The following is a 26,200-nucleotide window of genomic DNA, read 5'->3' as shown; positions in this document are numbered from 1 at the left end:
TGAGGCTGAAAGCTGTCAAACACTTAACTCATTCAAGAATTGTTTTTCTTGTAAAAACATTTACAAGAGACAAAGGCATTCATTTGAATAACAAAGAACTCATTGTGTTGTTGGTAGAGAAAGCCTTGCAGTTGAAAGGTTTCCAACATAACCAAACAACAAACAAAGTTTGTTTAAATTCAACTGAAGGGACAGCTAGGAAGAATAATGTTCTCTCATTATCTCCCTAAAACATGGGAGAGTTCCATAGCGCACTTTGTTTGAAGTCCATTTCATAATTGCAGCAAGAAGCTCGGTACCAGCTTTGTGTAGACAGAAATGTATTAAAAATGCATACATACCTAAGACTATGTGAAAACCCAGAGTTCGTAAAGGCACTTCAACACGTTGCACCAGTTCAAAGAAGTGTGTTACAGCTGCATATCATGAAGTTTAAATGTAATATTTACAGTACTTCCAAAAAGCAGCTGTGTATTTCATACAAAGTATACTGTTGTTTAGATAAAGCTATATTTTTGTCTCACTTTTACTTTCCTCCATCTTCTTTCTCTTTTCCAGCACCTTTTTCACAGTCCTCTCTGGTTTTATAGTGCTCTTCTGGTAAGACCCGTAGCTTCTCAGCAGCCTATAAACACAAGAACACAGCACTGCAATCCTGGGTTTGTATTAATATTATCTATCTGTAATTTAGTGGAATTAACAAGTGAATAACACACTAGTTACTAATACTACTAATAATATACTAACTACCAAAACACTAATACCAAACTATAGGGTTGCAAGGTTAATCTCTAAAGCTGCTATATAGGTTATGGTTGTGAATTTAACTGATAGAGGATAGTATGGAAGGAAAAGTACCTACAATATATATTATATGCTACAACAGATACACAGCAGTCTCCTTATTGTATAAAGCTGTCTTTGCACAGTGCGTATGCTACGTTAATGACCTGTTCAGGGGTGAGGTCCCTTTGCTCCTGGGCGAGCATCTCATACCCCACCATAAACTTCTTAACTGTAGCTGATCGCAGAAGGGGAGGGTAGTAGTGGGCATGCAGCTGCCAGTGAGAGTTGTCCTCGTTTAAATGGGGGCCGGTCGGGGCTCCTGAATTAAGAGAGGAAGACATTAGCCTGGAGACAATCAGGGTCAATCAGAGTCAATCAGAGACACGGATGGCTCATTGGCAAATATTATCCAGATGGGTTGAGGAATAAACGGTCTAAGGAAAGAAAATGTATGTTGTACAGAATTTATGAGAGAAAATATTGAGATTTTTAACTAGGCTGAGATCTGCTGACTGTGAAGGCCATGGCATGTGACTCTTATCATTTTCATACTCATCAAACCTTCCAATCCTCATTCCCTTCATGGTACCATCTGCATTAATCATGTTTTTCTGTTCAGGTTTTTCCTCTTGTTAACATTCAGTTTTTTTTCTTCAATTTGTCTTCATTTACATTTCTGATTGGACAAAACCTGCAGCTTCATGGAAAATGAAGGTCATTACCAAGATACCATTTTCAGTGATTTGTGACTGTATTTAACATTTGAATACTGTGTTTGTTGCCTGTGTTGCTTTCTGATCTTAGTGGAAGGTAATGAAATAAAAGTAGAAACACATCTCTTTTAAAAAACACAAAGAAATGAAAAAAAACAGCTCCCTGGAGAGATTGTATTCACAAGGAGAGCTTTTCCTTTAGAGTCTGCCTCCTGACAGTGGGGGCTGATCAGACCCAGATAGAGACGATGGGAGGTCGACGTAAAGGAAAGTAATGGATGGTCAAAGAAAGAGATAGAACAAAGCAAAGACTGAAGAGTCCAGATAAGGAATGAATAGAGACAGATGGTCCAATTAGCGGACAATTACCAGCTTTGAGATTGTTTTCGGGTGTGTTTGTTCGGCTGCATTAATGGGAGCATATAGGAGAGTGCATATTTTAGAATTGACATAAATTTACAGATATAAGCTGGTACAGGGACCACTATTGGTCCCAGTGCTACATAGAGTCAAAACATGACATATCTGTTGCAGTGTTATCTAATATAATTTAGCCTTACAACTGCAAATATAAGTACACCCTGTCTGCGTCCCTACATGTCTATCTGTCTCTCTCTTTGTTCTAGTCCTTTATCCAACCAGTTAATACGGTCTACAGTGTGCTGTGTGTTTTAGTTAGTGTGTAAGCAGGTAGCTTTATCCGATTTCCCAGATGACTCAAACACCATCCAACCACTTCTATCTCCACACTGCCACTAATAAGCCTAGCCCTAAATACAAGCTGGCTGCCTCTAAATGGGCTAAAATAAAGCCCATGCACAGATGCAGAGATAACACAACTCATTATGTGGGCCAGATCTGCATGTGCATGTGAATGAGAGTGTGGGTTCCAAAGTTAGGTGGTCATTGTGTGCAGTATGTCTGTGTGTGTATGCGTGAGCACACGCTGTGTGTTAGCTGCAGCACATCTATTCTAATCTCAGCAGTCTCTTTTCCCTTAATCCCCCTTGATAAGGTTTAAATAACACAATTATTTTGGGAGCTTAGTGTTCTTCTACCAATTAAAAAACAGTTGGAGGTATTCTATCAACTTCAAGAAGAGCAAATAAAAACCCTAGGAAAATATTAACAGTCCATTATCACGGGTATGATGTTACATGAAAAAAAAACATTTCACATTGTCAGAGGATCATGGAACTGCTTTTGGCAGTGAATATCTAGGGCTATTTGTTGCAACAGGGGGATATAATAAAATGTTAGCCTGTGTTCCCACTAGAGGCAGCACATTATACTAATTGATCCATTGGAGGAGCTGTGTAGTTTATTTCCAAAACCTTTCCTTCTCTCCGCATTACTTGAAGATGGCTTTCAGAGAGAGTCCACAGACCGCACTGGACGGCAGGGGACAGTATCCGAGATGCATCCAACTAGGGAGCAAATTAACAAAAACTTCTGCTTTCCTGAGAATGAACGTGCCTCAACATGCGAAAAGACCTTAGACAGAACATATCAAGAAAACGTAGAAAAGCAAATTGCATCCCCCAGAAAATGAACAGGGGCAGACTTCTGATATGAAAGAGATGTGATATCAGCAATGTCCTGGCTTTGCTCCAGCTGGGTGTCATCCTAAATTTCACCAAGGACACTGTGGATCATCTGCTGTGTGTTAGTTTGAAACTTTATTGTCCATATTGTAGAAAGCTGCCATTGTCCTAACCACACTGAAAGACAAAACAAAAACATGCAGCATGACATTAACTTGGCTGCTTCACGTCTTTCTGGGTCTTCACCATCTTTTTATGGCATCCTTGTTTTTATCTTTGCTCAGCATCTCATCTCATCTAATGAGAAAACAGGAGGGTGCTAATAAACCAAACTGTGATATTTCACAGATGATAAGACAGGTAGGTGTAGTCTGAAAACTTAGAAAAAGATGGAGGTAGTGTGAAACTGGCATGTGTGTAATATTACCCCATCTGCTGGTATTGTATGTTTTCATTATAATGTGGCTATACTGGGGATTCTTAGTGTGTGTGTGTGTGTGTGTGTGTGTGTGTGTGAGAGAGAGAGATACAGTGTATGCAAATCTAGTGACTGATCCTGTAGAGGCCTAATTTTAATATATTATTAGTTGTTTCAAGATCATTCTTATTTGAAATTCTTCTAAATGGATTTACCTCTTATGGCAGATGTCCCTCCTCTCCTTTGTTACCCCAGCCAAAAAATAACTCTGTTTGCCAGAGGAAATAAGGCGAGCTTACTAACTGCCTGCACATAACCTTCAACATATTGCTGTAACATGACCTATGAGTTTTAGTCACTAAGAAATAAAACAGACTAGAAGATTAAAGCCAGAACTAAACACAAGATCTGTAGGAGCTTTAACCACAGGCAACTTTAGACTGAGATTTTACTTCAAAGATTTGATATCAGATAAAATAAGAAAGTGAGTCGATGACTGTGTCCTCTCATGCCCTCTTGTCCTTCTCTCTGCAGTACGCTTTGAGTTTATCATCCCTCTTTTTATAAACCATCTTTCATGTGGGATGCCTTGCTTTGACCAAAAGGAAAAAACACAAAGAAAATAACAGCCTGGCAGGTGATAAGTGTTCACACAGCTATCGCTTCACTCTGTGAAAGGTATCTGAGATGATATACTCGCATCTTAAAAATTGCCTCTCGACTGAAATTTGGATTAGTTGCTTCCTGACTATAAAGGTCAAGGCTAAATCAAACAAGATGCATTTCAACCTCATTGGTAGTTCACTGACTCAGTGTCCTGAGACTGTCGACAAAAGATGAGAGATCTGGAGAGTTTGGAAAGACACAGAAAGACATAATGCGACAAAACTTCAAACTCCAAAGATCATGAAGTGATCAAATGCTAACTTTAGCATGTTAACATGCTCACAGTGACGAGGCTAACATCCTAATTAGTGGAACATCAAGTTTAAAGGAAACCAATCCACTATTTGTTGATATATTTCAATCCCGACCAAAGTGATGGAACAAGCGACACACACTGACATTGTCATCCTTAGATAAAAATCTAGTTTGAAATGCCAATCAAGCACAGAAATAGACCCAATGCCTGTCAGAGAAATCTGCCCTACATGCACACAAGTCGTGTCAAAAGTGCATCTAGATCCATGCTGCAGTGTTTTTATTCCCAGGTGAGGCTTCCTTTCTCTGAACAACTCAGCAGGGCACAACAGCTGCAGGGATTGAACCTGCAACCTTTTAGCTTAGACAAGGATCACTCTAACCACTCAGCCATGATGACATTCCTCTCCTTTCTGTCGCACATCGCTCAATGCATCACTGCTCTCTGCTAACCTTGGTTCCACTTTGAATCTGCTGCAAGGTGTTTCTCTGGCATTGCTCTCAATAGTTATTCCTCTCAGCGCCTCAGTACAGGTAAATATCAGCCGGTGTCTGGGCTGAGCTTTAGATTCACATAAGGAACAGCTGTCTTGGGCAAACACCTTTCTGTACAAAGCGGGCCGTCTTCTGTGTTTGTGCCGGCTGTTTCTTCAAATGCAAACCAATTAAAACACTTGCTTGGACGTATTTAAAAGAAGATTCACGCCCACATCTCGATGGCTGTGATGTGAGTAATTTCAAAATAGATTTATTTCGGATTTTAGTGTCTGAGATCTCTGCAAATGCATTTCAACCTGCATGTTCTGTCAAGATTAAAAGGTGATTTGGCCTTTGTGGGAAAGGTGACATTATCCAGCATTTTTTAGTGTCAGTTTGCTTATTCAGGTACTTGTTGTCTTGTCACTGGTTCTTTTGTTTTCTTTGACTGTGGTGTTACAGGAGACAATTAGTAAAGCTAAACATGGAAAAGTTGACCTCTTTGGTGGGTTCTGTACTGAATAGTGTAAAAAGAAGTCTTTTCACATGCTTAAATCACTGTAATCTAAAATTTACAGTAATGGGAATTGCAATTAATCTTCAATTCACCATGTCAAGCCTATAATTTCTTCAATTTTCAAAAGAAAAATGTAATCATCATACTATCCTATAGACATACTATAGACTGTGTAATTATGCCTCTTAAGCACTAAAAGCCTATTTGATTCTTGCATCTTTTTAAAGGTGAGAAATGGGTATAGGAGTGTTTATATCCCTGGAACAAAAACAGAAAAACAGACCACCACTTTAACTCCTGGTAACATTTTGGAATTACCCCACGAGTGCTCTTTACCTGTGAGAACTCCTGCGGTCCTCCGCAGTGACAAAACAATAAATATGCTGATGAGTCTTGAGAGTGCATTGAAGTGGTAATAAGTGGTTGACATCAAAGCTGAGATTCTCATATGTCAATGACAGCGGAGATGATTTATCTTCAGGAGTTCTCTAACTCGCAGGGAACGCACACCGCACCTTAACTTGGATACATCTTTCCCATGACTCTGGACAAGTTAATCAATATTCATATATGTTATTAATGCCATGTTGGTGCAGGACTTGAGCTAATTTGAAATTATATTGCAACCCCTAGCTATGCAATCATGAAGATGGTGGAAGATGTGCAGAGAATCACTGTTATAAGACAGAGCTGATAGCGTGAATGCTGACAGGGAGGAGAAAAGGGAGGATGAAGAAAGCACAGTGTTTAAAAACGGAGAGGATTGAGAGGGGAGTAAAGAAACTAGAGGTGAGGTGTGAAACCATTTTAACGCATCTCTTCCCATTTTATCGTTTGTCTCTCCTGTTTAATTTGGTACGGCTCTATAGAAGTCAAACTCACATATTTCATGACTGAGTTTTGCAGATGAGCACACTGCCCTCAGACTACTGTGACCGGAGCTCGTTCACATATCAAATTAGTGAATGTGTTTATAGCTGGCCTGGTATGTGAGCAGCCTCCTGTTCGTAGCAGTGGTTGTGTTCCAATCCACCAATCCATCCACAGATTTTCCACAGATCTTTAATCTTTCCCACCATCTGTCCCTCGCTCTTACTGTCACTCTGCAAAAGAGACTTTAAACAGGTTATCTCATTTATACCAAAGCGTTTCTTACCGTGCCAGCCCATGGAGTAGGTGAAAGAGATTTCAAACAGGTTGTCATACTTGGTCAGCAGTCGCTTCATAATGTCAGCTAGACCTGATAAACAAACACACAGAAACAAGGGAGATAAAGTGAGAATATGGGAGGAAGGTGGGTGGGAGGGAAGAAAGACAAAAATGTATTAGAGAGTTATTGTTAATAATGAATGGCATGGGGAAGAGGAGCTGAGAGAGAAATGTACATCTAGAACAGCTGTACATTGTAAAGAATATGAAAATTGTATTATTCTTTAGGGGAAATTAAATATAGAAGAAATGCCTGAATACACAAGGATACAAAGGAACAAGTCAGACAGACAAACAAAGGGAGCAGTTACACAAACATGCACACAATCAAGTTTCTCTCTTATTACAAACCCTGGACAGATAACAGGCATCAGAACACAGATTCAAATATGAAGGTCAGTTATCTGCCACAATTAATAACTGACAGTGTCAGTATGTTCAGTCAATTAATTAAAGAAACAAAACAAAAAATCCCTCTATTACTCAACAAAGTTATTTTTAATATAAGGCTGAACTAAACTCTGATTACACGAGATTAAACATTATATGTGTACAGTCGAGGCTTTATTGAAAAGAATAACAGGCAAGATACTTCCAATAAAGCTCGACCCATTCTCGTAACAACAACACAAATCATTTCTATCCAACAGAAACTCTGATCTGGATTTTATTTAACATGATATGAAATAAGCATCTCTGCTTAGTCAGGAGTAAATTGAGTTGGTCTAAAGCTGCACTCAACCTTCCAACAAGACACCTCTCACTGTGCCATTTCTGTTATATAAGAACACAAGTTTCTGCTGAAAACCATCTGAAAATATGAACTAATGTGCCAGCGATGCACAAACACCGTTGAGCCAACTTTCCATTGCATGAGATTGAATTAGAAGTTAAGACGACTAACACGTCATCCTTTCTGGCATCTACCGTCTGCAGGGGCTCATTTTGATTTGTTATTCTGTCTGGATTCATCTCCCATGCTCAGTGTGAAACAGTGGTAATGGGCTGCGTCTCAGAAGACACCTATCCCACTGATCCTTCTTAACTATCGCCTTGGGCTTCACACCTTCATTACGCACAAGCTCAATCAGCTAAATAGACTCTCAGCTGTCAACAAAAGTCCTCCAAATGAGCCCTTATTTAATTTCGAGATGCAATGGTGTTTGTCCTTGAGAGGGAATGGTAGATAATTTCACCAGATCCCCTCAATCTTCAGACAATTCATTCTCTGACAACAACAACAACATCTGCTAAAGTCATTTCAACACCATAATGTTAGGAAGAAAGGGAAGTGAATGGCAGTAAGTAACTAATTTAGTTCACTATCACCGAAGCATTTTATTGTTCTCTGAACTATATAATGTCGGGACGGTTGACGGGGAAACAATACATGCAGCCACCATAACGTCAGTGTACCTCCTTTTAATTAGTATGTTAGCTTTGGGGGCAGGCGTGACACTACACATCATCCACTCTTAATTCATTTAAATACTTAGATGAGAATATCTATACAATATAACTATATCATCTAAAATACTGGTAGTAAGTTGGATAATTTTTTTAATTAATTTGATTAGTTTTTAGATGTAATTAATAGTTTTTCCAAAGTGTTAATGGAGCTAATTTGGAATCACCATAAAGACTGCTTTTCATTCTATACCCCCCATGCAGTGTGAGTTCATGGAGGGTGTCAAATGAAAAGTTTCCTCCCCAGGGAAGCCGTGAATGATTATGGAGGGTGACACACACACACACACACACACACACACACACACACACACACACACTTACACACAAAGGAGGCACCTTGGCCGGAAATCAAAGCAGCAGGTTTCCCACTGAGCCGCTGAGTCACCGTAAACTAGTCTTAATTGCCTTATCGCTCTCTCAGTCACTCACTCTGTATCTTCACAAACTCACCCTCCCTCTCCTCAGTTGTCAGATCAGTGATTCTGAGGACATGTCGTCTTGGTAACAACAGCGTCTGGTAGGGCCACGTTGCCCAATATGGAACCACTGCCAGCCAATCAGAACTCTCCACCACCACACGCTCCTGGAGGAAAGGCAAAATGAAAATATTTTTGAATGTGCAGGGAAGCAATATGATGCATGAGGTGTTTTATAGATTTTCTGCTATAAATGAAGAAATACTCACTAATGGAAACTATAATTTTCAGGTTCAACTCCAAAAGGAAGAGAACAGAATTAAAAGTCACATGTCATTTCTAATAATGCTAATTACTACATAACCATTGTAACTTAACCTGTTGCAATAGTATATAGTGTGGTTCACTCTGTACTTTTCAACAGGGACGATACATTTAAAAAATAATGTAATATTGTTTAAAACTGTAAAGTGAAACCAAAGCTAATGCAGGTTAAATGTCACCAGCTTTATAGATTGAAGCCAGCCAGCTTTGAGAATGGACTGAGAAGGCCGTACAACAGTTTTAGCCACGATGGCATAATGTTTCTAAAGATAGCAACGTCTGCTGGTCCAGACTGAAACAGCTCCGTATTGGATGTGGTTGGATTGCCATGAAATTGCCACGACATTCATTGTTCTCAGAGGATGAATCCTGCTGACATTCTTCCTGTGCTAATAATCATTAGATGGATTGTTGTGAAATTTAGCACAAATGTTGATGTCAAAAAACAGATTTAAATGGTGAACATGGTAAACACCACACCAGCCAAACATCAGCATTTTAGCATTTTCATTGTGAGCGTGTTGCGATGATAGGATTAGCATTCAGCTTTAAGCACCACTCACAGTTGCTAGCAAGGCTGTAGACTTTTCGTCTTGTTTTCAAACCACAGGGATTACATCTTAAAGTCGGAATCATGACATTAGAGTGATGATTATTCTATGCCACATTAGTAAACAGATCAGGTGCATATTAGACGTGGCAGTATATTATCCTGACGGAGCAATGAATACATATCAAGTGTTGAGCTAAAGTGACATGAGGAATGATTTCTGTGGAGCAGTATCACTCTGAATTATAATGGCAAAGTCAAACCAGAATTTCCCCTGATATAATTAAGGCTTATCATATTTGAGTTTTGCAGATTTTCACCAAAGTCTCTAAATGTATTCAGAATTGTCGAAGTCAATGAGAGCCAGTGAACCTGACCCAAAAATTCAGAAATGAATGTGTACAAGCTAAGTGTCAATACTCATCTTTCCAAAACAATCAGTCATCAATCAATCAACTAGAAACGTCATATTTCACAATAAAGATGACTGCAGGTCTCAGAGCCGTCTTCCACTACCTGACTTGTGTCTCATTGTTTCTAATGTCATTCTCTTCGTTTTCTGTTCATGTCTGCTCTTTTTCAGTCTCTCTCCTCTCACACATCCAATGCTTTGAGTGTGCCTCTTCTTGTTGGTTACTTAATATGTGTGTGTGTAAGTCACAGATATCCTAAAATAGCCAATGCAGCTCTGTTTGTAGGTGCTGTTGTAGGAGCAGGTAATTACTGTATGATACTACATAGGTGTTAGTAAAAGAGACAGCAGATGGAAAACAATGTTGGCAATCATGCTTTGTCCACCTGACGAATGCAATCAAATATTCACATTCCTTGTAGCTCAGGTTTGGTTTTCACCATCCTCTGAAAACTCCCCTTTGGCTGTTCTAAGCTCCAGTTGACCAGCTACTTGTTAACTTTGTCTGTCTGCAGTTTGGGGCTGGGTGGGGAGCAGTACAGTGGACTTATCAGAGCTACCTGCTGCTCCAGGAATGACAGTGGTGAGACTGAACTTACAGGCTTGTGTAATTCTTAATATCTAGTCACACACACCCTTCCAGTTTGCCTGCAATTGAGGCCTATATAACTACTACTACTACTATTACGTAATAACTATAATAATAATTATTTTATTTGTATGTGACATTTCAGAATAGATGTTACAAAGTGCCGGCCAAGACAATATGACAACATAACCTATGTCTTGGGCAGCATGGTGACTCAGTATTTACCACTGTCATAAGTCACTCCTTAATATGTAAAGATATCAGCACAAGGTCTTTTTTTTTCAAGCTTGACTGCAGCTAAGAATATTCTTAAAGTTAGATGGACATCTGGGCATCTATTTTAATCAGTGGGTGTCCTCTATTTACAATCCTTTGGTGTTAGAAATATTGATTGTATCTAAGACTGCGTGGGTGGATGAATTGTATGTTTTTTTTTGGCTTACTTTTCTCATTTCATTCGATTTTCTTCTCATCTTGCTTTTATGCAGTATGCCAGCCAGTTGTATTGATACATGTTTGTGCCGTTCTGTGTGCATAGTGTGAAAACTAATTAAAAAAACAGGGGTATCCTAAGCTATAAATCTCCCAGAGGTTTGAACAAACTTGTCCAGGCATTAGGGTATAATTAAGGGATCTACTGGGGATGCAGTGGTGTTTAATAACATTGGAGGAAAACACAGACTAATCTACCAGAATCCCAAAGTGTTCAGTTCTCTTAATGAACTGTACTTGCAGTATAGGATTCTACTTTGTGCCTGCTGCAATAACAATTTGACAACAGCTTCTCTTGGAATGAATTTTTTGAAAGGAAGAAAATGAGCAGGGGATGAAAAAGAGGACATAAAAAAATAAAATTATTATTATGTGTATTTCCAAAGTATTAAGTAAAACCATTATGTTGTTTATCAATGAATTGATCCATTCTTTAACACTGACTTTACATATAATACCCTTTCCTATATACATATATTCTCAACTCTTTCCACAGTGTTTGTCCTCTGTTTCCTTTAACAGGATTATAAAGGAATAGAATGAAGATAGAAAAAGAGAGATAGAGATGGAAGATGGAGGAGGAAGAGTGGAGTGAAGCGAGAGGATGTCCACCTCGCAGACTGCAAATCCCAAAGAGATCTATTCAATTAGCTTAGAGAGTTTTTGTTTCAAAGTCAAGAGTGTCACCAAGGAGCCAAACTCCATTTCAAACTCCTGCAAACACTGCAGTGTGCCAATTTATGGTCCTAATCATGGGTCACAGAGACAGGAGCACACACTCACATACATACATACATACATACACACACACACTAGTGGCCAAGAACAAGTACTTTCAGGGTTTCTTGCACACACACACACACTCACACACACTTGCCTCCACTCTGATTTTATAAAGGTCAGTCCCCATGAGCAACTGTCTAGGAGATTCAAGTGTCTACTTTGCTCTTCTTGAAAACCTAATGCTTTTTTCTCTCTCTTCTCTCTCACACACACACACACACACACACACACACACACACACACACACACACACAAACACAAACTCAGCAGAACAGGTATCTGCTCATTCCCTGAATGAATCAGTGATCATCTGATTTCTTTACCTCCTTACCAGGACATCACTCTCTCTCTGGCTTTCTCCAAAGTCATCTCTGTCCACTTTTTTGTCCCCCTCTGTGGTTCTCCCTCCCCCTCTGGTGACCTCCTTGCTTCACTTCCTCTGTCTTATTCTGTGCTCAATCTTTGTTGCTTAATTTTACACTCTGCGAAAAAGCTCAGTCTCCCTCTCCAGCTTTTCTTTTAGTCAGTCAAAGGAAAGCTTTAATTCAAGAGTGGAAAAAGAGTAAAAAAAAAAAACTCCCAATTGCAGAAGTGAGACCCACTGAAGTAGATTATCCAAGATATAACTTGTACATTCAGACAGAGCAGGGTTTCACCTCGTTTCCTGTCTTTGTGCTAAGTTAAGCTAATGGCTGTATGGTATGTATTTATGCTACAGTACAGACAAGATAATGGTATTGTTCATCTCATAAATAAATACATGTTTCTATTTTTTCCCCATTCTATAAGACAGCTTCATATTTCCTAATAGGCAATATGAGCAAACAGCTAGTTTGTTTTTCAAGACTGCAATGCAATGCCAAATGGTAATAGGATGAGGGCTTTCCATTCGGCCTAAAACACATAAAGCCTTGCACAACACTGGATCACACCAGCACAAGAAACGTGGGAAGAAAGGTGACAAAAAGTGATGTGAAATGATCATCGTATGGCCAAAAACATACAGTCATTATTACTCAAGACTCAAAAGGATGACTTAAAGGTGGAAGCCTTAAAGGTATGGTGATAAAGTACCACCAGTTAATCCCATTAGAAAAAGATACACTGGCAACTCATTTGACTGGCTTACCACTGAATAAACACAAGTGAAGCTAATTTCAAGAAGGGCTTTAGCTGTGAATATAACCTATGATTAAGTGCATTAAATAATAAAGTAACATAAATAAGCCATCTCGCTACAGCTCAAGGAAGCGAAACAAGAAAGTCAAGTTCAATTCAATTCTCCCGTATGGAGTTCGGTTTCCACCAAATGTCTGCTTGTTAATAAGACTTTTGCCTACATGCTTAATGTGCTCAGTGCTCTGTTAAACCCTGTCTTTGATGGTTACTGCTGCTGATGCTCCACACACAACTGAAAAATCACACACACACACACACACACACACACACACACACACAGTTTGTTTTCCTAATATTCACACTGGTTGAAGATGGATGCCACAGCATTATGCTAATTAGTGTCTCTACTGTCCAATCATACGCTTCACTGACTGAAAGACAGACAGGGGATGCTGATGGGGGGGAAAAAGGAGAGATGAAATAAGAGAATGAGAGACAAGCATGCTGAGAAAGAGTGGAAGTAGATGGATGATGGGAGACGCAATGAGGGCAGCCATGGTGAAAAAAAAAAATATGATGTAGCTATTTTGGAGCAACCACACATTTAGAGACATTTCTACAGTGTTCCTTTGAAGTTTAATTCAATTTAAGTTAGTTAATATGACTCACTGATGATATCACTCATGGTCATCAAACCCAAATTTCAGTGAGATGACTCTGAGGGTGAAGTCGTGTGCCTCTGTGTTTAAACTTGTATAGCTGTACCTTTTTCTCAGCCTCTTGCCTGGCGTACTGCAGCAGCAGCGGCTCTCCATATTTCTGATAGTAGGCCCTCTGACAGCGGTCAGACAGAGCTGGCTCATTAGGCATGAAGTTGCTGGCCCACACCTGTAATGTAACAGGATGCAAGAAGAAGATGGATGAAGATAATGATGACACAGAACACAAATCTAGAAAAGCCTTAGAGTTATGCATACATCTGTAATACATCGTGGGTTATTTATCGATACTACTCAATCAATGAATGTTTCACAGGTGCAAAGATTTCTGAGTGCCTGGTTTTTCCCCTGCAGCAGCTGGCTTTCATTTACATTTACTACTGTAAAAATCAACTCAGATTGGAGACAGTACAGCGGACAACCACAAACTTTAAGTTGAATTCTGTATTATGGATTTTAAACCAACTTTTCAGGAGCTTTAAGCCTAGTCCTCAATTCAAATAACATCTAATGTAGATGAATATTGAAAATGGTAGAACACCAGGTTTAATGTCGGTGAAACAGGCCCAATGTTTGTCTCCGTCTCCCTCTGTGCTCCCCTGTAGACCCCCCCTGCATTTTCTTTGGAATTTGTCTAATCCTATCGAATGCCCTCAGTGTTTTCCAGATGCTGTAAAAATCGAATGCTTTACTCGCTGTTCGGATACTTAATTAATCCCCAGCCACTTTTGCACTCCTCTCAGCTAGATCATCTATTAAAGCTCATTTGCTGCAGCGCTCCAGCCATTCCTGTCTCTGCCGGCTGGTTTGTTTCCCTGTTGCTGTACCTGTTACCTGCCTGTAATCAGTAACTCATGTCATGTCATGTCCTGTTGCTTGTCTGTGACCTGCTCTTTTGGACTTGCTGGGCTGTGCTTACTGCCTGCTCACCCATTCCTGAATTGGTTGGGCCTGTTGTTTGACCTCTGTCTTAGCACATTGCCTTTAACTCAGCCAATCATGCCTGTGTGTCTGCATTTAAGTTCTCATCCCTGTTGCCCAAAGCTTGAATTGTGACAGTATGTGCTTTCATGTCCTGGTATGGCAGCTGAAGGTAAATTCGATGGATTACTCATGTAAAAGCAGATGTGATGGTTATCACTTCCAAAGGCACATTCAATTACAACTGTACTTCGTGTGAAACATTTTAGTTAACCAACACAACTCATTCAGTTGTAGTTAATATACTGCAAATGTCAGAGCAATGATCCGAGTGCCCAAAGGGGCAAAAACACACACTCACTAACAAAATTAGCTCCCCGATTGTGATAAACAACATCTCTAAAAAAAGATTTACGTGTTTAAAGCAGCAGTGTTGAATGCGTCAAAGACATTGTTCAAACTTTCTTCTCATCGGCCACCAACTGGCATTCAGCAGCAGACAGTAAAAGCAGATGAGATTCTGTAGGTCATTTCATTTGTGGGAAACATTCATCTGCGTTACACACCTCCACAAACAGCACTACAGTTCATTTTCAATCACACTTTGGAGTAAACGCTTTTAGGCTGCAGAATTAGCTCCATAATGTACTGCTGCTTTTCAGAAAGCTTTTATGGATAACAGTGTGCATTCATATTTGGATAATTTATGTTTCACTTTATGGTATTTTAATGGCTTTAAAAGCAGACTGAGCCACCACTGCATGATAAATCAGTGCCTGAGACAACAGTTTCCAGGATTTTCAATGGTATGTATTTACACGTTGCACAGCTTCAGTGTGTGAATGCATTACTAGTTTCCTCCTGATGGTAGGGGTGGAAACCTCCCATCAGTGTATGAATGGTGTGTGAATGAGTGAATGTAAATGTAGTGTTACAGCGCTTTGAGTGGTCGAAAAGACTAGAAAGGTGCTCCACAGGTACAGCCCATTTCCCATCTATCTGCCATATGGGTTTGTCATAATTAGTATCCAAACTAATGGACACAAGTATATGCAGGGATGCAACAATGTAAAGTCGGCAATATGCGTTCATGCTCTGATGAGTGAGACCATCACCAGAATACTGATTAGCCACTGCTGCACAGGGGAGAAAACCTGTTTGTGTGTGATGTGTGTTTACAATAGCTCACATTGTCCAGGCTCGGAATCACTGTAAACTGCTTTCAGGCGGTATTATTTCCCTTTTGTCTTAATTGTTAGAGAGCTTTTAGTTCTATTACAGTGGGGTTTTACTGAAAGTCAAATATTTGTGTCACCACGAGTAGGTTTTCCAATTATAATATTCCTTTGCATGAACAGAGTAATAATCAGAGGCATTCTCTGCTGCTTTAAGCAGCACTGCTTCAGGCTGCATGGCAAATTGTTTTCTGATTAAACACTCCTCCACTTTTTTACCCAGAATGCAGTGCAGGAACTGTCACAGGCTCCTACAAATTCTTTCTTTTTTTACTACAGGGGAAAAAGCTGCATTAACTTCATGAAGGAAATGTAAAAAAAGTGTCCTCTTGATGATCAAAAGCTTCATCATTTTTTAATTTTGAGGCAGTTTATGAGCTTATGAGCATCATGCTGGCCTTGCCTCTAGGGCACATGTCATATGACTGTATCATCTTGGGTTTAGATTCATGAAAAATGCTTAATATGCAAATAATAAAGCAAATTATCAATGTTTGTTGGCATTTTTGCCCTAAGCCTTGGTAAGATTCGGCAGAAACCGGCTTAGCGTAAATTTGAAAATGAAGTAGTTTGAATATTGGTTAAAGGCTGCACCACGTTTATGTTTGTGATCCTGAAAAGTCCGAAAGAGGCAGACAGGGTTAATGTTTGAACTCTGTGTGGGAATACTGTGCATGTGCATCTCTCCAGACGTGTGTAATAGTGTGTGTGAATATTTTTGCATGCCTGCCAACATCTGTAGCTGTGGGTCTGCGTGCACACCTGTGTTTTTGTATACACTGATCTATCATCTATCCAGCAGCACACTGTTGATTCTATCTGTACTTTTCTCTACACAAGAGGAAAGCAAATAATATACTCTATTCCCAGAAGGGAAGACTTAAAAATAACAGGTATCACTCTATCAGCTATTATGACATCATTGGTCCTTTTAACTTCAGCTTCCAAGTGTTGTGAAATAGATACTTAGGGAGCAAATATGAACTCAATAACTGCCTGCGCCTGAGAGGCAAAGGCTTTCAAACACATTCTGAGCACTCCACAGAATTAATACTGTATATAGTTTGTGCTACTTACGTAAAGAATGATATTACTATTCCAGAGGCATAAGTTTTCCTTCCTCTCCTTACATAAAAATACATACAGCTCCTTTCCTGTGAGACCTAAGTTATCAGAAGCAATGCTGCCTTAAGAACACGATTAGCATTTTCTGTTCGTTATTCTTCAATGTTTTAGATCTTTGCTTCTTACGTTTTGGCCTGGAGGGGTTGTCTGGCTGTACACACACACACACACACTCATATTTACACATGACTTTTATGTCGTAAGAAAGGGAAATTTGGACTGGAGGAAAAAAGAAAGAAGAAACAAAACTACTAAAACTTTTAAAAAGCTCCATCAAAGCCTGGATCCTTGACATTCTTTAATCTGGACCACATGAAAACAAAACATCTTTTTTGATCTGGCAGTAGTTATACAAGTACAAACAAGACTTTGACAGCAACTGAATAAATGTATTATAGCATTTATTAAACATATTAAATCAGAAAGGTTCTCCCAGTGGTTGTAACTTCCTACTACTTACTAAAAGCAGCTTTGTGAAGTCACAAATAACAACCCTGAACAAGGAACCAGATCAGCTGTGGAACATCGATGACAGTGTTAAAACCATGTCATTCTGAGGGCACATACTGCCATCTGTTGTTCATTCCTATACTACCAGGCTGTAATATAGAAATGAAAATACACAGCACACATTCAAGTAAGCCTGTCTTTCTACATGTCCTGTAGGTGGTCACATTCTTATTTCTTTCCAGAAGCCTAAAATGTCACTCATCAACCAGGCAAAGTAACTTAACAATGTAATCAGCTGCAGGACTGTCAGCTCACAAGAACGTCTTTAATGAGCTCCTCTCCTCGGACACTGTAAACTTTTGCAACTTTTCCATTTCAGATTTCTTCACAAACACAATATGAAAGGGACGGTGGCAAAACCACTGTTGTGTTTGTGGACTGCAGTAAATAATTAAGACATTCTTCTTTGAGGAATAGTTTAACATAACCTGTTAACTGATGAGCTTTAGAAGTGTTGGTATGCAGTTTTTTGACCTTTGGACAAAGCCGATAGCCAAAGCCAAAGGTCTTTCACCACTTTCACCTAGGATTACACCATGTGTTTTCTGTCTTTAGCTACATTCAAATGCATTTTCTGAAACGCTTCAATCAGTAATTCTCATCGTTGTTTATTCTTAATGCAAATGCATTCCCATCTTCCTCAGCACTACAGTAAAATGCACGGACCTCCAGTTTATTACTCTCAGAAAGAAATTTCATTTGTGATGGGCCTGTCTTCCTTCTTGTATGACCTCCCATTCGCCGTGGTCTTTTCATTTTAGGTTTTAGGCAGCTTTATTTGTTTTCTACATTGCTTGGATAGCAAATTCATTATTTTGAACATACTGATAACAGTATTGCTGTTTAAAACACTCTGTCTTCCCCACCAACCATCTTTCTTTTATTGTCAGTCTCCCTGATTGTGCCCTCTCTCAGCATCAGACTGAAGTGACAGTTTGAGAGGAAATGCATCTCTCTCCTCTCTCTGAGTTGTTAATCTTGCCTGAACCTATTTAACAAACGGCAAACATGGAAAGATAAGAAAATGCACAAACACCAGTATAGGTGTAATCAAACAAATATCAAAGGATGAATACACACTTACAGTGATTTGTGAATGAAATGTCTCGCTCAAAGTCTTCCTAATAAATGCCGGCGTCATTATCATAATGAATCTGCAAATCCAGCCATCCTTGATGTGCAAATCGGAGCAGTGAAACAATTTGTATTGCATGTAACTGATAAAAGCGTTTGTTATTTTGTGTTTATGCTGCATCTTGAAAGTCGCTGCACTGAAAGAAGTGGCTAAAGGATGTGTGTTAATGTCTGTATGTATTCCTGAACTTCATATTCTCACTTTGAAGACACTGAATTTATCCATGTAGTCAAATTGCTCAATGTTTACACATTTGCATGTATGTATAACTCAACTTAATACCGTGTGTGTGTGTGTGTGTGTGTGTGTGTGTGTACTTCCTACCTGACAGTGGGGATGGGGATTTGAACAACCCATCATAGCTCCTTTATTCTCAAAGATCTAAAAACAGAAAATAAGAGGGAAAGTCAGTGCAGACCGTAGGGGAATTTTCTCTACAAAAGTCAAAAGTGTCAATGTGGAGAGGCCTCTCTCAAGGACTCTTGAACAGAGCAAGTCCTTGCTGATGCACAACTCAGGATTACCTCAAGAGGAACAGATTAAGTGACTAATCTGGGAGCATGGTCCTGTCCTTGGTGCTGATGTTTGCTAGTTAATGCTGTTTCAGTTCCCCTGCAGCCATGGATGCATTCGTCTATTTGGGGAGATTTTTTTAAGGATCACAAGCGGCTCAGTTGCCTTACTCTAGGACACTTCAAAAGATGCCTGCACTTGGGAACTCATTATAGTAATTATCAGTGATTAACAGTGATTAGTTCATGATTTTATAGCTCTAGCAAGTGGCTTATGGGGGTCTTGGGTAGACTAGTATTTAGTGCCATTCACCACAGTGAACATACGAAAAAGGGTGTTATTTTTCAGTTTGACTATCAGTTTGATTATTCCATGTGAAAGCCTAACAATGTACTGTAACCTGTAAAGATGTACGTCAGCTTCTAACCTCTAAATGTGTGAACAGAAACACAGTATCTTTATTTGCTGTCATAATCTCAGCGTATGATATAGGAAGGATTCTATTGCTAGCTGTATAAACTTCAAAATCTTATCTTATCCATATCCTTCCATCTCTGCTGCTGCTGTTTGAATTTGTGAATTTGCCCAGAGGCATCATTAAAGTTTAATCCAATCCAATACAAGACACATTAAGATGAAAAATTGGAAAGAGCAGAAAATGGAATGATCAGTGGCGCTAGAGCTTGGAGTTAAAAGTTTGCAATTTTACAGGTATCCAGCTCTGGGAGAGGTCAGATCAATAATGTGTGTGTGTGTGTGTGTGTGTGTGCCATGTATTACTCCTGTTGTGGGGACATAAATCTTTTACACAGTCACATTTTGGGGACTTTGATTTCCACATTAAAATGTCTAAATAACGACTATAGGAATATGTTATGTTCAGACCTGTGTTTTGTTGAGTTATGTACTCTCATTTTTCCAAATGCTTGGCCTTACAATGTTCAAACATGGAGAAATCTGTAATGTTATTTAAAGTAATGGTACATTTTATGTTTCGCTCGTCATTGGCATCATAACCCCTTTAGATTCTCCAGTTACTATAACTTCTGGGGAAATAAAGGAAACACCAGATGAAATGTATACTTTATGTAACTCACATACCTGAACCCAGGGGTACGTGGTGCCGAGTTCTTCAACAAGCTCCACCCACTTGTCAATCACCTTGACAACTTCTTGTTTCTTCATGAGAGGGAGGGTGATGTCTGACCAGGGATGGAAACACATGACCTTACTGAAAAAGAGATGGAGATCAAGAGAGATGGACGATGTTAGGACAGTAATAGTACATAGAATTCATTTCACAAACTTTAAGATGCACAGTGAATCAAACAATTCCATGTACTGGTCAGTAATTAAATTAATAAATAGTTGAGATATTCCAGTGTGTCAGAGATTCACATTGCCACTCTTAAAGTCACGTCGCTAGCATGGCTAAAAATAGTGCCAAGCAGTGCTCGATATAAAGTGTCTCTAATGATCACTCAGCGCTTATTATATAAATGCTACAGTAACTTCTGTTTCTCAGCTCTCGTAGAAACCACACAGTTGGCGTTTGAATGCTTTGCTAATGGGCATCTTGACTGTCGCAACTGTGTGAGTGTGTGAAACTACTTTTCTCTCGTGTTTTAGTCTGGCACCAATCCTAGGTGTTAAACCAGGGAAGCAAAAGCTTTTCAAAACAAGTTCATTCTTCACTTCTCACTCGGTCATCGCTCTGTCTGGCTCTATATTTCTCTTTGTGTGTCTATTATTTATTATGATGTCTTGTTGTTCAGGTTGTGATTAATAAGTCATGAATGTGCTAATGTCTTGTCTTGCCTGGGTTTTTCCATGACATACATTAAAAAGAGCCTTGATCTACTGTGTTTAGGCCTGGCCTGGTAATAAATGTAAAAGTGATGATGTGAAAGATTGTATTTTTTAGTATCTGTGGCATGGAGTGCTGAATGCTGTGAAACTGCTACTCTGTGCTTCCTAGAAACCACTTGTCAGGATCAGCGACATCTTTTTCTTTGGACTAGCTGTCAGAGCTCTTGTTGGCGGTGCTCTGTAGATCAAGCAACCGACAACTTGCAGATTCAGAGGAATGTTTTTTTTTTCCTCTGAAAAAGTCATAACAAAATGTGACCAAGCTTCAGCATTAAACCAGATTTCACTGATTCATTCTTGTGATGCTGTGAAAGGTATAACTGGAGAAGCAAGCCGGAACTAAACAAATACAAACACTTCTATTAGATACCTGCCTTTCCTTGTGTCATGAGAGGTGAAGGAAAACGAAAATATCAGTGGAGTGGTTATCATTTAATCCTTGTTTGTGCAACCAAAGCTTATCTCAGACGCTATGAAGGGACCGGAGTCAGACACATCTATGATAACAACACAGTACAGTACTTTAAAATCCCAAAGAGAGATTTAATTATCAAATAAATTGATATTTGATGTTTTTCCACATTCATTTGCAAAATGATAAGAGACAGGCAGGACAGGAATTGACTGACTTAAAGCCAGAACATCCGGTTTATATGGTCAGAGCTTTACTCGTGATACCTGAGCATTTTGGTAAACGTGAGCACGGCCAAAACATGGCTGGAGGGTGTAATTATACTAACACTTTGTACAGAGTTTACAAATGTCCACAGTCTGTTTGAGTATAGTGTGTGTGTGTGTGTGTGTTCAAGAAGGTACCGTGTCCATGTGTATGTTTGCTCTCAGCCTTACTTATAGTACCCAGGGGGTACCAGCTCAGCTGTCAGACTCAGAAAAACATTGACAAACAGACTCTTCTTAGAGCCCAACTAGCTAGTACATGATCAATAATTGAACATGACATTGGTGTTTATGCTCTGAGCAAAACCGAATGACCGTTTTTATGAATTGTTCATGAGTTTTATACAAGCTGTCAGCACTCCTATGTGTGTTTGTGTGTGTGTACACCATGTATTACTCATGTTGTGGGGACATAAATCTCTTTACATGGTCACATTTTGGAGACTTACCTTTGGGGGCAAAATGCAAGTCCCCATAAACATAAATCATTCAATTTGAGGGTGAAGACTTGGTTTAAGGTTAGGGTAAAGTTTAGGTTAAGTTTAAGAGCTTGCAGTCTACAGCCCGAAGTTGTAGCTGGAGGTGCACTGGAACAGGTGAGATTAATAGAAAACTCCTCTGATGATTTCATATGCTTATACAAATCACAAAAAGAAAGTGTGAGTTAGGCTTAATGGTGGAATGGAAATAAAACAATATTTCCCAGCTTCTCCCATTCATTGTGTTATTATTCTGGCTTCACCTCCAGGTTGTGACCAGACTCAGTCGTGCTTAGCTTTTACACAAGTCCCCATGGACTGTCTGTGAGCTACCGGCCCCCTGGGAATTAGTGCTAGAGTAGATTATAGCAGGAAGGAGAGGCTGGGGGTGTGTATGGGGATGGTGGGTGGCCATGGTTAGGGTTATTGATGAGGATGAGGTTAGAAAGGGTGGAATTTTGAGCCATGAAGCCCCCGTGGAGAAGGCCCTCAGCTCCCAGAGATCCAGGTCATGGGACAAGGGAATGCCCCCCCACTGGGTAAGTAAGAACTGTTAAAAGGAAACAAACTTAGTAAAAAACAAGTCTCAATCCCAGTCCCTGCCCTGCCCTGCCCTGTTTTGGATGTTTACCTGCTCCAATACACCTGATTCACAGAATCAGTGAGTCTGAGCCGGAGTCTGAAGAGCTTGCAGGGACATCAATTACTCATATGTTCTCTCTCATTCACACTACACACCTTTCTTTTGCAATAAAATCAGCTAACTGTGGTGCCAGTGGTGAACCAAATCATGTGACCTTGATACTTAAAACAAGACAAGAATTACACTTAAAACCTTCAGCCCTGCTCTCTAAACAGACTGTTAATGTTGGTTTGGGATATTTGACCTGATGATGGTGCTATGTGAAAAGTCAGGGCATCGCAATAGTTATTCCAACTCATCCCGAGGAGGGCAGCAATTTCGGTGCCAAGTCTGGACCAAAGACCAGCTGATCTACATAGTCACCATCATAGCATGGTTAAAATCAAAAGGCCACAAAGTTACCCCAGAATTTAGTGTTCCTTTTTGAGCCCTGTTTTATTAATGCAGTTTGAATAATGTCTCAAAGACTAATTTCATAACAACCATTGCCGTGGAAACAATGCCTCTTGGAGAGACGTTGGACAGTTGTTGATTTCCAGAGGGACATACATTTTCCCTATAATTTGCACCGCATTATGGAGTCATATCCAGTAAACCTGCTGTGAAATTACAGTCACATAAAAGTTCATTTGTAATGGGGTTAATTTGTCGCAGGATTCAGGATCATTCTGCGTGACAGAGAAGTGGTGGTATTACCATCTGAACTCTTCCCTCACCCCATCTCTCTTTTTGTCTCCCGTGACCCAAATCCCGAAAATCCCATTTCCCATTTTGTTTTCCCTCTAATTGGCTCTCTAAATGTTGCTGCAGGGCAACAAGCACTAGTCCAGTTTCCAAGTTCTTCAGCCTGAGCGAACCACAAACGCGCAACAACAACAACAGCACCGATTCAAACATGCGTACGACCTCTGCATGGTGAAAAGAAAAACACACAGATTCACTCAGACTGAATCTGCACGGAAGAAAAATAGCCCGAAATTTAACAATCAATACAAAGACTGCGCAACACATCAATCAGTGCAGTTTCTCTGCTTCATTACTCTGTTAGTTTGTGGGCAAGAAATAACTGACAGCCTCAACATCTGCCAACACACGGGATTTAAACACCAAGTTCAGTTTTCAAGCAACACATGCAGAACAGTGTTTTCATTTAATCTATTATTCAGTTGTTGTGCAACTCTGCTGTCAGGCAGAATCATCCAAGTATTCAGGAACGTCTTTAAAAAGATAAAAAAAAAAAAAAAGAAAACAGACTGACAAACACGTCTTAGAAATGAAATGTGAGTGGGTTGGTTCTGTGCTTGCTGCCATGACGCTTCACTTACTGAGCCATGGCACGGTTAAAAGATTTTGTGTAATTTATCTCCCTCTGGATGTCGTGATTATTCTCTACTCTGTATGTTCGATAAGTGAGCGCTAACAAAGGATTCAGACCGTCTATTAACTTTGACAGTGAATTAATCCAAAAGTCGGTTCGAGACCACAGAGCTGGTTCGAGTCCACATTTCATGACTGAACACAGCACACTCCCAGGACTGAGCTAGACTCCCTATTTTTCCAGCACGGAAGGTTTGAGGCAGATATCACTGAACTGAGATCCATGTTATTGTAGCATCAAAGGGTCTAGTTCCTGTGAAAGGAAGTGGTGGGAGAACATCCCCATCTGCTGGTGTTTTACAGGAAATACACAGGACATATATATATATGGTGGTACGGATTTGTGATTTTGTTTTGCGTGGCTCAAGATGTTCCAAAAACAGGTGGCATGCAGAGTGTTGATTACCAAAATTAGCTTTGTCTAATAGCTGATTATGATGATGATGATGATCACAACAATGAGTGAGAGTTGCCTCAGCATGACTGCTCTGATTGCACTCATCAGTTCAGATTAAATTGGTCATAAATTTGAATGCATCATAATTTTTAAGAGGAACGCTGATTAAGATGCATCCTTGAATAAATTCTAACCTTCCAACCACATCTTTATTTGTAATATGCATGTGTTTAATATTTAGCTCATTTTAACACTGGAACACAGTCTATTGGTAAAGGACCGCATACAATATCAAACATAAATGTTGCTATTTGATGTATTTTAAATAATAATTTTGGCATTTACAGATACTATACACACATCATACAATAAGACATTGATTGGTCCGGTAAGATGTGACATGAAGCTTTGTTCTTACCAGACGCCCCTCGCAGCTTTAGACTGGAACAATGGATGTTGATCTGAACCTGAGAAACACAACAGCAAATGTTAGTTGTTCCATTTTCGACAATGTATTTTCTTTGTAATTATATTCAGGACTACACTGATCCATGTGCACCAATTAGCCCATTGTCAAACAGTTTATTGTGCCATTAAAAAGGTATGTTTACACTCTGATATTCCAGTCAGTGGCTTAAATACTTATTATGCAGTACAACAACTTGTTACGGTTTGTATTTTGACAACATTGGAACTCACCAGGATCTGGAGCATCTGGCTGAAGAGCGGGGAAGTCGTTTCCAAAAACAAAAGTGCTGTCGTACTCTGGATTTACCTGGAGACAAATAGGCAGACACAGATATTTAAACATGGGAGAGAAAACACAACAAATATTCTGTCGTGCAAATTGATCACCATTTGGCGTGTGTTGTTTGCCAGCTGCAGGTGTCCTGTATCAAAAAGTTTATGTCCAAAGCATCAGTAGTGACTCACTGCAGAGGATCCCCATGAGCCCTATGTATGCATGCATGCATCTACCTGCTCTTACCTCTCCGTTTGCACGTGTGTTCCCAGGACAGAGAGGGTTGCAGGGGTCGTGTCTGGGTATGTGCTCCTCAGGAGGTTTCTCTACCTGACCTGCCCAGGGTCTCTTCATGCGATGGGCCGACACCAGCACCCAGGTGTCCCGCAGAGGGTTATAACGGAGGTGCTGGTGCTCTGAAGGGTTTAGGAATTTTACACACACACACACACATAAAGTGACTTAAACTTTTTTTTTGAAAGAATAGATCGGTTGGTCTATAAAGTGTCACAGCCAAAAACATTCAGGGGTCGGTGATTAAGGTGTGTATCTGTCACAAGAGGAATGACTATTTGCTGTTGCTGCAACTTGCAAGTCACGAGACTACACACTTGGCTGTGTGTAAGCAATAAGCACACTGTCACCGAACTCCACTGAAAAATATGCTAATTTTATGGTTCCACTCATACTGAAAAAGCCACCTGCGGACCAGAACATATCTAAAGACAGCATGAAGTACAAGGATCTACGAGTAAGTTCGGCTTGTAAAACAATCTACGAAGCATCACTTTTGATTAGTTAAATCGTGCAATAATACACCGATTGCAAGCGTGATGCCCCTTATGATGAGTGTATGGAAACAGTAAGATTAAAATATAAGTAGAACAGCAAATGAATCGACCTAAGCTGTTTGGTTGTAGTTGAAAGGTCTGTTATAGAAAGGTACAGAAAGGTAAAAGTGCCAGACTGTAAATGGAGCTTGGAATTACTTCCGACATGCTGGATGAATGAAACTAGCGTTTTACTTCGGTAAATGTACACAGCTGCCCTACCTTTAGGATCAAAACTGACTTCTGTTGTGTCGCTCATGTCTGAACCACAAACAGCTTCTGAACCA

General features: G+C 39.8%; 1 protein-coding gene across 1 annotated transcript; it reads right to left on the bottom strand.

Moving 5' to 3' along the window:
- Positions 1 to 26,200, bottom strand: galt (galactose-1-phosphate uridylyltransferase). Its single transcript, XM_070850683.1, has 11 exons — positions 26,136 to 26,200; positions 25,330 to 25,499; positions 25,041 to 25,116; positions 24,760 to 24,808; positions 20,000 to 20,129; positions 18,710 to 18,766; positions 13,506 to 13,628; positions 8,506 to 8,638; positions 6,533 to 6,616; positions 951 to 1,105; positions 1 to 625 (listed from the first exon to the last, which is right to left on the bottom strand). The coding sequence occupies exons 1-11, from the start codon at positions 26,170 to 26,172 to the stop codon at positions 527 to 529; spliced, it is 1,113 nt and encodes a 370-aa protein (XP_070706784.1). The 5' UTR covers positions 26,173 to 26,200; the 3' UTR covers positions 1 to 526.

Source organism: Pempheris klunzingeri, chromosome 19 (assembly GCF_042242105.1).
Source record: "Pempheris klunzingeri isolate RE-2024b chromosome 19, fPemKlu1.hap1, whole genome shotgun sequence".
Lineage (NCBI taxonomy): Eukaryota > Metazoa > Chordata > Actinopteri > Acropomatiformes > Pempheridae > Pempheris > Pempheris klunzingeri.
Note: the sequence above shows the minus strand (reverse complement) of the source record. Positions and strands in the feature narration are given on the sequence as shown.